The 12,645-nt window shown below is 43.4% G+C and overlaps 1 protein-coding gene across 1 annotated transcript; it reads left to right on the top strand.

Annotated features, from left to right (window-relative positions):
* The first annotated feature begins 1,701 nt into the window (after positions 1–1,701).
* On the top strand, positions 1,702–12,480 carry RNF113A (ring finger protein 113A). The gene is made up of 10 exons (XM_061557489.1): positions 1,702–1,871; positions 5,908–5,984; positions 8,625–8,720; positions 8,864–8,971; positions 9,148–9,257; positions 10,059–10,165; positions 10,398–10,487; positions 11,645–11,738; positions 11,896–12,002; positions 12,223–12,480. Exons 1-10 carry the CDS (start codon positions 1,751–1,753, stop codon positions 12,315–12,317), a joined length of 1,005 nt encoding a protein of 334 aa, XP_061413473.1. The 5' UTR covers positions 1,702–1,750; the 3' UTR covers positions 12,318–12,480.
* Positions 12,481–12,645: the final 165 nt, after the last annotated feature.

The following is a 12,645-nucleotide window of genomic DNA, read 5'->3' as shown; positions in this document are numbered from 1 at the left end:
CGCATCTACGTGCCGATTGGCTGACGGGGTCGTGACGCGTCCCTCTAAACCAATCGGGGATTGATCGGCGTCACGGACTTCGTGTGAGTGTGGAAGCGGTGGGGAAGGGGGTGGGGCAGCGGTGGGGAAGGGGTGGGGCTTCAGTGGAGGGGGTGGGGCTTCGGGTAGAGGGGCTTCGGGAAGAGGGGGTGGGGCTTCAGGGGGAGGGGTGGGGCTTCAAGAGGAGGGGGTGGGGCTTCGGGTAGAGGGGGTGGGGCTTCGGGAAGAGGGGTGGGGCTTCGGGAAGAGGGGGTGGGGCTTCAGGGGGAGGGGGTGGGGCTTCAAGAGGATGGGGCGGGGCTTCTGGAAGAGGGGGTGGGGCTTCAGGGGGAGGGGTGGGGCTTCTGGAAGAGGGGGTGGGGCTTCTGGAAGAGGGGGTGGGGCTTCAGGGGGAGGGTCGGGGCTTCAAGAGGAGGGGGTGGGGCTTCGGGAAGAAGGGGTGGGGCTTCAGGGGGAGGGGGTGGGGCTTCAAGAGGAGGGGGTGGGGCTTCAAGAGGAGGGGGTGGGGCTTCGGGAAGAAGGGGTGGGGCTTCAGTGGGAGGGGTGGGGCTTCGGGAAGAGGGGGTGGAGCTTCAGGGGGAGGGGCTTCTGGAAGAGGGGGTGGGGCTTCGGGAAGAGGGGGTGGGGCTTCAGGGGGAGGGGGTGGGGCTTCAAGAGGAGGGGGTGGGGCTTCGGTAAGAGGGGGTGGGGCTTCGGGAAGAGGGGGTGGGGCTTCGGGAAGAGGGGGTGGGGCTTCAGGGGGAGAGGGTGGGGCTTCGGGAAGAGGGGGTGGGGCTTCAAGAGGAGGGGGTGGGGCTTCGGGAAGAGGGGTGGGGCTTCGGGAAGAGGGGGTGGGGCTTCAGGGGGAGAGGGTGGGGCTTCGGGAAGAGGGGGTGGGGCTTCAAGAGGAGGGGGTGGGGCTTCGGGAAGAGGGGGTGGGGCTTCGGGTAGAGGGGGTGGGGCTTCGGGAAGAGGGGGTGGGGCTTCAGGGGGAGGGGTGGGGCTTCAAGAGGAGGGGGTGGGGCTTCGGGTAGAGGGGGTGGGGCTTCGGGAAGAGGGGTGGGGCTTCGGGAAGAGGGGGTGGGGCTTCAGGGGGAGGGGGTGGGGCTTCAAGAGGAGGGGGCGGGGCTTCTGGAAGAGGGGGTGGGGCTTCAGGGGGAGGGGTGGGGCTTCTGGAAGAGGGGGTGGGGCTTCTGGAAGAGGGGGTGGGGCTTCAGGGGGAGGGGCGGGGCTTCAAGAGGAGGGGGTGGGGCTTCGGGAAGAAGGGGTGGGGCTTCAGGGGGAGGGGGTGGGGCTTCAAGAGGAGGGGGTGGGGCTTCAAGAGGAGGGGGTGGGGCTTCGGGAAGAAGGGGTGGGGCTTCAGGGGGAGGGGGTGGGGCTTCAAGAGGAGGGGGTGGGGCTTCAAGAGGAGGGGGTGGGGCTTCGGGAAGAGGGGGTGGAGCTTCAGGGGGAGGGGCTTCTGGAAGAGGGGGTGGGGCTTCGGGAAGAGGGGGTGGGGCTTCAGGGGGAGGGGGTGGGGCTTCAAGAGGAGGGGGTGGGGCTTCGGGAAGAGGGGGTGGGGCTTCGGGAAGAGGGGTGGGGCTTCGGGAAGAGGGGGTGGGGCTTCAGGGGGAGAGGGTGGGGCTTCAAGAGGAGGGGGTGGGGCTTCGGGAAGAGGGGGTGGGGCTTCGGGAAGAGGGGTGGAGCTTCAGGGGGAGGGGGTGGAGCTTCGGGAGGAGGAGAGAAGTCGCTCATGGCGGAGCGCGGCTTCAAGGCGGCCGTCGGCGGCGGGAGTGGAGGAGACGCCGGCGGTAGCAGCGCCAGGCGAAGGAGGTTCAACCCGAGGAAGCGGCCAGCCAGCGGCGACCGCACGGGTGCGCGAACGGGAGGTGTTGTGTTGATGTTCGACACACGCACACACACAAGTCATTAAAAGTTGAATCGCGCGTGTTGCCACCACCAGCACCACCGGCTTCAAACCGCGCACGTGGAAGCGGTGGTTGGTGATGTACGACGATGGGAGCTGTAATGGTGTAGAAGTTTGATTGCGATCGTCATCTAATATCGGTGGCAGCGGTGTAGTAGTTAATGGGGTTCGTGGTGGTGCCTTGTGTGGTGCGTGGAGCTGTATAGTTGCAGTGGTTTGTGCAACGCCGCGTTACGAACACGGCCATCCGGGTTAGATTCGGGCTCGAGGTAAACAACAACAGCGACGATTTACCTGAACCGGTCCTGGGCCTCCCCCTAGATCGACTCGGTGAGCACCCTCGTGTGCCGTGCCGGCCTTCATAGGTGCTCGCTTACACGGCACTTGCTACAGTCTGTTGAGGCTACACGGGGTGATCTTTTGATGGTGCCTTGTAATGGTGTAGGAGGTGGTTGTGATTGTGATCTGGTGATGGTGGTAGTGATGTGGTTGTTGTTGGCTGTGGCGGTGATGGAGGAGGCTCCTGGATAGTTGGAAGCCGTCGCCCTCCCAACAACAGCGGAGTGCAGAGGAGCGACGCTCATAACAACGAACAGAGCGCCGGGCGGCTAAATACAGAAAGTTGGTACAGTAGAGGGGGCACCTATAGCACCTGGGTCTCGTGACATCCTGTCAACGAACCTTCCGACACTTTTTGTGACCTCGAAGTGCACCTGGCCTGGCACAAGCACCGTGGGGACGTCACCGCCACTTGGTGGCGAATGTTGGCCGTTGTTGATTGCCGTGTGGTATTCGCCATGTGATAGTAGCTGTGATGGTAGTGATTTATGAAACTGGTGGTAACGGTGGTGGTGGTGATTGATTTCTTGGTGATAGTGACTAGTTTTATTTGTTTGTATATATATTTTTAAAGTTATTTGTTTACCTTGCCTATAATTTGCACGCCTATCATGTTTTTGTATTACTGAACATCTCTGAAAAATAGATGTATATAGTTCATTGGATTCCTTCAGTATAAATAAATATTCTGATTGGGAATTGATGCTCATATTGTAGAGTCCGTGGTTATTCGGGACGTGATTAGAGCGAAAGTAGCCAATAATAATGTGATTCATGTTTGGGTCAGTTATTGGTATTGCGTTGCAGTCAAAGGGGTCTCAAAGTGGTCATAGGAATTGGGTCAGGGTTGGAAAGTGGTCGGTAATTATGGTTGCTTTAGGGTCACTCAAGGTTTAAATGTAGTCCGTGTTAGGGCCAATTCTTTTGTTAGGGCTGAAATTGCTGGTGTTAGGATTATATAGGTTAGATGGTTAAAGATGTCCTGGGTAGATGTTGTGTTAGAATTAGATCTTTCAATGTTATCCCTTATTATCCATGAGGTTTCTCTGGGTACTCTGGCTTTATTTTACCAACATGCATGCATTGAATCGGCTAGACTTCCCAATGCCGGACGTTTCTGAAAAATATTCATAAGATTCCGTGATTTTTTTTTTTGCACAAAGTGAAATATTACGGTAGCTTTTGAGGGTGAAGACTTTAGTTTGAGTTAATGTACATGTGTTTATGGATGTTTGGGTAGAATTAGATGGGGTAGTGGTTAGGGTTGCGGTAATGTTTAAAATGTACAGGGAGGGATGAAATTGGTTAAGGATTTAGATTGTGTTTTTGGTTATATTGGTTAGGTTTTGTGTTGGAGTTAAAGCCCATCAGCCATAGTGGTTGAGCTGTGGTTTAAATGGGCCCGGGTTGGGATGACATTGATATGATTGTGGTTGTTGGGATTAAGTGAGATGAGTAAGGATAAAAGGATTGTGTTAGGGCACTTAGAGTTAAATGGGGTAATGGCAATAGATGTGTAATGGTTACATGGGTTAGAGTTCCGTGATAAAGTTATCATCCTGGGTCGTTGTTAAAGCTATATTGTGTATGGTTATATAAGACAAGGTTAAGTTAAATGGCTCGTGGCTAAATGGATCATGGTTAAATGGATCACGGCTAAATATAATTAGTATTCAAGAAAACAGATTATGGTTCAGTGTACTTTAAAATGATACAGAATTATGGCTTAATAAGTTAGTTAAACACAATTACAGTATTGTATTTGATCTCTTTCAAATTACAGTACCTGTACATGTGTACTTTATAATATGAGGTTCGTGCTACATGGTTATGAATAAGCAGTGAGCAAACTAACAGATTTCATAGTTAATGGAAATAAACACTGCTTTGAATATTTCATCGTGTTCCATAGCAGGTACAAACACGATGACTCACTGACAGAGGATATAATGTAAGAGAAACAAATGGAGTTGAGCTGAATCTGCGTTCAGATGTTGTGGTATCTAAAATAGTGGGGCAACAGAATTATCTCTGCCATGAATATGCCCTCGTTTATAAAAAAAAATCATAATATGGCGCACAACAGGTTTCCATACGCGTTCCAAGTAGGGGCGTAACGATTCATTTATCAGTAAATCTTTATTCTAAGCTATTAAAATATCCGTGAAATCAGACGTATATGAATCGATGTTTTTGTATTCATGTGGATTGTTTGTAATGCTTTCACATGACCCCTTGTAGTCAATAGTCGCCACCACATTAACCACAATGTTTACATCTTGACATAAATGTATGGTATATAGAGTACAGTATATATTTAATAGTTATAGGAGTAGCTATTGCTGCCTGATCTGTTGTACCTGTAGGGTATATAGTTTTAAATGTGGGTGATTGTGGCTGCACTGTATAGTTTTTGATATTTCAGTACCAACCTCCGATTGACATGATAAGTCACCGTGTGTGTATATACATTCTTTATTGATTACGGTGTCATCTTGTGGCATGAGACTTAACGTTCCATTACGTTATGATAAACACTTTTTTTAATATATATTTTTTTCTTTGTGGATACCACAATTAGTAATATGTTCTATAAAGCTTGTGGGATAACTTGCCAAAAGCATACCTGTTAACCCCTTATCAGTGCCCTACCTTATTACAGACCAATTCAGACCTTATTGGTCACCCCGTGCCCTTAGAAATCTCAACGTTCATTCTAAAAAGCCCGTATTGAAATGCCTGTTTGCCGTATGGACCTGAACTTAATTTCCCTGCACAAGAATACGGGTAAACCGTATGGGTTGACAGGTATGGTCAAAAGTCACAGGCTCGAGCTCATCCCGGTCTGCATGTAGTGATGTCATAGGTATGAGACTGCATCGTTTAAAATCGGCATGTTTCTCATGTCGCATGACAAAAACACAGACCCCCTCAGCTAGCACAAATGCCAAATCATTCGCTTGATGAGCCTATTGGCTTCATTGATTGTAATAACGTTACTACACTAAGGCTAAACCTTTTTTTTTCACTTTGGCCGAACGATTTTTATAATTGTTCAAAATGTGATGATCTGCATAATAACGGTTATAGAATATAAAGATTCGATATGGGTATACAACAAGCCTACCCTAAATGTAGGAATATTCGGATTATTTTATTGCACATTGTTGCTTTTGTCAAATGTGATTGAAAATGTACAAAAGTGTTACTAAAGGATGTATTACATGCTTTGCATTTTAAAATCAATCATTTTATTGATGTCATTTTTTGTAAAAAGAAAATTTTGTTAATCACAGCTGGCTGCATTGTGCCAGTGCTTGTGAAATACAAAATAAATAAATAACCCGCACTAATGTCACGCGGTATAAGAAATTGATAATTGATTTAGAGACTGCATTTGTCTAAATGAATAATGCTCCTAGGGGGTGGAGAGCAAAGAGGGGAAAAAATATCGAGGGGGGGGAAAAGACAACCGCACAATGCCTCTGTTTGGCATCTGCTGCTGTGCCGCGTGGGGGGGAGGACCTCACTTTCGTCGTGGTGTGCGCCACTGACCTTGTTTGCTTGTTTTGAAGCCTTGCTATAGGGCCAGTAGGCAATGGATTTTTCATTCTCGGACATTTTCTGCATTCTTCCCGAACCAGAGAGCAGCGATGAGGATGGCGCAGCAGTGTTCAGGCCTGAGCGAAAGCAGCAGGCTGCAAACCCCATGGTTCAAGGCGTAAGTCTTTTTTTCTTTCCTCCATCATATCCGTGCGCAGCAGTGCTTAATCGTATGCAGACTTGATTTATTTGAACATTTGTATGCTGTTTCTTCGCGTCGTGTGTTATAGGTTTTGCGATACGATGTTGCCATTGAAAGGTTTTGCATTTTATCGGCTGAACATAATCCAAGGAGAGGTGTTCTGCGTTATACACGTGGGTTTTTGTTTTCTCCGCGACTGCGTTGTTTACTTCCACGAATTGAAGTCTATGTGCACAGAATCCTAATTTCATTGCATGATGTCACTGCTGGTTGCTACAGTGCAGTTTATATTGTATGCTATACGTAGTATTTGTTGTGTTGTGCAGATATAAATGTATATAGGGCAGTATTCATTCGTTTATTATTTGGAAATTAACAGCAGATGTTCATTGCCGTTTCATCTTAAGATCACAATTTTTTATATTGTATCCATACTACATTGTGCATAATGCATTTGCAGATATTACATGTTGCAGTAGATAACTAATGAAAACGAACATTTACCAATTATGTGTGTATGCCAAATAATTGTAATTCATCGTACAAACATTGGTGATTCTACTTTGGCAGTGGTGCACAAGCACAAAAAACAGTCAACCTATACATCAGTAATGCCTTAAAAGGGAAATGTATATCTACAATGTTTATAAATAAAAATTTTCATCAGAGCCTCATGGTTTATGGTGCAGTTTCCCAAGTGCTATTCACTCCTCTGGCTTGTATGTGCTTTGAAGAAGGGCCATTACCCAAAACGTTGCCTGTTATATATTTTTCCTCTTAAGGCAGATTGTCATACGTGAGAATATAATTAGATTTTAATGCGAGTTTTTGCTACAATAAAAAAAATCGATTCCATTTTTTTCCCCAAATATATATTTTTTTCATAAATTTTATACGTCTGCCAGCATAGACTCAACATTTACAGTGGTTTACATACACAGTATGTTATATACACATGGACGCCCATATATTGACTTTGCTTTGTTAAATATTTTCATCTCAGGACAATTTACAATTAAGAACAATTTAGGGGGGAAATGCGAATGGTAATGATTATATTATTTAACACTTTACAACCTTCGTTTTTGTCTTTGGACGTACAGTATTTAATTATCAGTATCTAAACCAACGTTTAGCTGTTGGGGACAAATGCATCTGATTTTTTGTAAATACAGGAGTAGTTTGTATCTCCTATGTTTAGGCAACCCTATGGTTGATGTTTCCCAATTTTAAATATTCGAAGTCCCTTTATATAACCACAGACTTGGTAGACGTTGTTTCTTCATCTTTGAGAGTTGTAGTGAACCCCCCCCATCCCTCGATCTCTCTTATGGAAAGAGCTAATGCCGAAATGTTTTCAACATTCGTTGAAAAGTAGTAATTTGCACACCTGTGCATATGAAATACAACCTTTGTTGTTAAAGTAGGCACTCTTTAAATTAAAACTTAGTTTTTCAAAAAAATAGCCTGCCATCCATGTGTTCTGACAGTATAAGTTGTATATTACAGGGAGCTAATTCCAAGATATTACAAAAAATATACCCTATGAAAACATTGAACAACTTATATATTTTTTAAATGTAGCATATTTTGGTTGAAAATACAATCTATAATTTGTAAATGTAATTTTTTTAAAATAACTATTTACCCAGGGAAGCCTCACTGAATCTCAAAATATTTTTTTACGTGGGGTCCTGCATTGGAATGTCCAGCCACTTCCATTAATATGTGGAGACATGTGGGAGGAAATTGACATGTGGGAGAACATACATGGATAAAACCAATCCATAAGAAGGGGTACATATAAAGCTCTGCAAAAATAGACTCATGATATCATTGCTCTTATACCATAACCTGGTCACCTTGCAGCCTAAGCCTACAATACTTGGTATTGGTATTCCCAGACAAGCTCCCATCCAAATTATGTCCTGTGTCAAACCTGCTTAACTTCTCAGCTCTTAGAAGATCTGATGTATTAATGGTTTGGTCATAGAATTAAAAACAATGTGATTGTTCCCATGGTGCGTTTTGTACCCTTTTCTTAAGTACGTTATGAAAGAGAACATTGAAACACATTCAAAAAGGAACTTTGGTGAATAGCTGTCGCGAAAAAATGTATTCCTGCTTGTAAAGTGAGCACATTAGCTGAATTTACTGTGGACATATGATCCTTATGGTGGTTACCCCAGGGTACCAAGTAATGCAAAATGGCTGAGACAATTAAATATGTTATTTCTGGGACACTTTTTTCCAGGGGTGTACTCAACTCCGCAACTGGGGTACCAATCAATCCGAAATCAGTGCTACGCCGCGATGTCGAAACGCAGGGAGGACAATTGCGCTGAAACCCTGAACGCTCGTACGCACCATAGTACATCGTGTACAGCTCGACGAGATGAGTCGATTGCCGCATCGCTGACCATCAACAGACTAAAAATGACAGCATCACGGACATTATGTGAGAGCCGGGGTACTATGGGACCTCGGGGTCCCGCCATAAGGTTCATATAAATATATGAATAAATCTCAGTTCCTCAGGTCAGTGATTGTGTTTGTGTATACAAACACAGTATATAATTGCTTAACTGTATTTGTATATACTCTGAATCATTACAGACTAAGCGAGTAACCCGTGAAAAGCAAAAGTACAGCAGCAGTGAGAGCGAGGAGGATCGAGGAATAACTGTGGCCTACAAGTCTTCACGCTCAGCAGTAAGTTATTTTTATTTAGATTTTTTTTTAATCTGGAAAACTGCTCTTAACAAGCCAATATGTCAAATACTTTTACATGATTAGAAACCCAAGTGCTGCAATAATGCTAATGTTTTGGTACTTGTCTGTGATTTGCTTTACAGAAACCACTGGGACCAGATGACATGGGTGCCACTGCCACATATGAGCTGGATACAGAGAAGGTCAACGATGCACAGGCCATATTTGAGAGAAGTCAACAGATACAAGAGGTATGTCTCTAGCCAGACTAGCCCGAGACCATGGCTGATAATAGTGTGATTGCATATACTATTGGAGTAAATTTGGGCAACTTTTATCCAATTACACCTAATATGTGAGTGCAGCTTTAGTCCCTTTTGATGTAAACATTACATTACAAGGATTCATTGCAGAATGTATTTTTCAGGAGATAAAAGGAAAAGAAGATGACAAAGTCTACCGTGGAATACATAACTACACAAAATTCATCAAACCGAAGGAAACGGCAATGGGAAATGCATCGTCTGGCATGGTCAGGTGAATATAAAAAACAAGAGTGAATTCCTTCAGCAGTGTATTTGAAAGGACACAATAGTTTCACAGCAGAGTGCAGTAATACCCAAATCATAGATTGTAGTGCTGGTTGCCAAACCAAGTAACAACTAGTGGTCATTTACTACCAACTTTGGAGTCGTTACTGACTCGGACAATTCAACACTGACTGCAAATACAATGGGCATGATAAACGTTAGCACAAGACCATTTAATCCTGATAGTGGTCCATCTTGGCATTGTTTTTTTACATTTGCTCCACCAGACTGAAATAGCCCTTTGCCAACATGTGAGCTGCAACCAAAACATGTGCTTGTATTTAATTTGGTATAGCTGCAAGGTCTGAAAAGATCAGCAGGGTAATTTTTGACTGATCTTTCAAAGACAAGCTTATTTAGCATGTTATTTTTTTCTCCATATCGATACTAATGATTATGTTGAGTTATGTATTCTCGAATGTTGCATCAAACTAGGACCTATAGCAGAAAGGGAGGGTCCTTGCCTGTAAGATCTGCAGTTCACCAGCATTTATTGAAGCAAGGCTGACTGCTGATGAGACACTATGTTGAAACTGGTCCAGAGTTTGTTTGTCTTGAATCAATGCAGCTGGAATTATACACTCCCGGAAGGCCGTGCAGCTTGATGGGTTGTGTAAGAAATACTTTTATTATTTTCATGTTGAGAGAGACTTATGTATGAAGTAGACCTTGGTTATTTTGTATTAAAATAGAATGTTGTTTATTACACACCCTCTATCTGTAATGTTTTTCTTTTCATTACTTGCAGAAAAGGGCCTATCCGGGCTCCTGAGCACTTGCGAGCTACAGTACGGTGGGACTACCAACCTGACATCTGTAAAGATTATAAGGAAACTGGATTCTGTGGCTTTGGTGGTAAGATGCGGCCAAGTTTTTACGTAACGCATTCATCAATAATATACATAAAATTGTGTGGAGGAAATTGCGTGTGATTGTGCAGTTTTGCAAAGCCTGTTCCCATCATCAGCTGCTGTGATTTGCTGAGCTGTGTTATTTGATATTTTTGGCAGTGGTTGTCCTGTCCATTAAAACACTCAAATGGCGAAGCTTCATTGATCACTTGCTTTGTCATTCTCTCATTACACAGATAGTTGCAAGTTTCTGCACGACCGCTCAGACTATAAGCATGGCTGGCAAATCGAGCGGGAGCTGGAGGAAGGCCGCTATGGAGCTACAGGTTGGTGAAAATATTAACATTTTAGCCAATGTGTTAGCCAAATACCTTGTTATTTACACTGAATAATACTACATACTGTATGTCATTATTATCGTCAGTCATGGTCAATCCACTGCTAGATTAATGTATTCCCAAGCCGCAACCACCACTCATGATGTTGCGATGCAACGGTTCATCCAGAACTTTTACAGGAACTGATTTAATTGCCCCATCTTTTGAACATTCTCTGAGGCACGTTCCATACATTTGTTGCCAATCCGTTATTATTCTTCACCATCTATCATCCATTATAGCAATAGATCCTGCCCAAACTCACTTTTCTCAATGGTTTGGATGATTTAATTAACCCTGTATATGTTCTATAATCGATGTTTATTTTCAATTAATAAAGTTTTTGACCTTTTTTCATAGCAGGTAGTACACAGTGATTAAACGTGTGGAGAAAGCATGTCACCTTGTCTGACTCCTTTTAATATGTATGTTGGTAATGTCTTCATACAATCCTATTTTTTTTTTCTGAATATCTTGATTTGAAGCTTTAATGACTGCAGGAATCCATACTCACCTACGTGACTTTACCGAAAGAACCAAAGAGTATTTCTGAATATATTTTGTTAACTTGGATGACAGCATCAATGTTTACTTAGCCAAATGCATTTTCAAAGTCTACAAAGGCTAGGCACAAAGCCCGCATCGCACCTCATTGGACCTGCCACTACACCATTCCATGATTGCGGTATTTAGTTTCTCTGTAAACATTTCGTGAAAAAGTCCACTAATTGTTTCGGCAGTTGGCCCTGCTTGTTTGAGGATGTCCACAGTTATACCATCCTTGTCTAGGAGCTTTCCCCTATTCAATGATAAGGAGCAGAGTTTACTTCACATATAGCATCTACAATGTCTTCTTCTTTATTTGAGAGTTGGTCTGAATCCTGGGGTAAATGCATTTTTTACAGAGGGAAATGCGCTATTTTAAGATTATATTTCTCTTATGAGTTATTGTTCTGTATTTTCCCCTAAGGATCAGGTAATGTTAAAAATAAAACCTTGAGGAAGCTTGCAATTTTTGTTCAATTGCATTACCAGACATTCGTTTAAATTGAGCAATATCACTTCTACCAGCAATTGTGACAACTTAATCCTGTGTTCGTCAACAGCGGAAGAAAATTATGAAGTCAGCAGTGGGGATGAGGATCTTCCTTTCAAGTGTTTCATCTGCAGGGAGTCATTCCAACACCCAGTTATCACAAAGTAAGCTGACGTTTGCATTGCCTTCAAGAACCTAATGGTTATGATGTATATGATTACGTGACATTTAAAAATACATAAATGATGTGAATTGTGAAGAGCACTCCATCCATTTCATTCCTAACCAGTGTAATTCTACTCAATTGTTTGTACTTCACAGGTGCAAGCATTACTTTTGTGAAAAATGCGCCCTTCAGCATTACAAAAAGTCCAAGAGGTGTTTTGTATGTGGACAACAAACAATGGGCGTGTTCAACCCAGCTAAAGGTTCTCATGATATTTATTTAACACTACCTAAAATATTGTTGTGCTAATTCAAAAACGTTGGTTTGAATTAACCTCGTTATTTTAAACATTGCCACTTGGTCGTGTTGTAATTAGTTTCATTAAAAAAATAGCATTATGGTGGCCTCATTGTTCATGATAAAATAATGTGATTGCAATTGGTTTAACAATATTGTCTGATGTGTTTAATTTGTCACCTCAGAACTGATTGCTAAGATGGAGAAGATAAAGCAGAACATGAAGGGGAATTCCGATGAAGATGAAAAGTCTGCACCACAGCATTCTCATAATGAATGACAAATTCTGCATCTTCACTTTCTACTAATTTCTGTCTAGACACATTTGTATTGAGCCTAATTTTTACTGAAATCTCTGTCAATTTACAGTAAATATTGTAACGTCTTCACAGTAGATTTTAGGCATTGGCTATATTTTTTTGTAAATAAACTGACAAATGGAATTACCCTGTGTTTTTGCCCATGTTAAGGAAACGTATTAAACTATCCTATCCAGTTAAACATGGAAATATGAATTTCATTTCACTGGGTTCTCATGTTGCTAAATAGGTAACGTGTGGATATGTATTATCTTTGTATGGCAAAATAGCTCAATCACAAGGTCATGC

Source organism: Lethenteron reissneri, chromosome 23 (genome assembly GCF_015708825.2).
Source record: "Lethenteron reissneri isolate LAM-NWPU_2019-01 chromosome 23, ASM1570882v1, whole genome shotgun sequence".
NCBI lineage: Eukaryota > Metazoa > Chordata > Hyperoartia > Petromyzontiformes > Petromyzontidae > Lethenteron > Lethenteron reissneri.
Note: the sequence above shows the minus strand (reverse complement) of the source record. Positions and strands in the feature narration are given on the sequence as shown.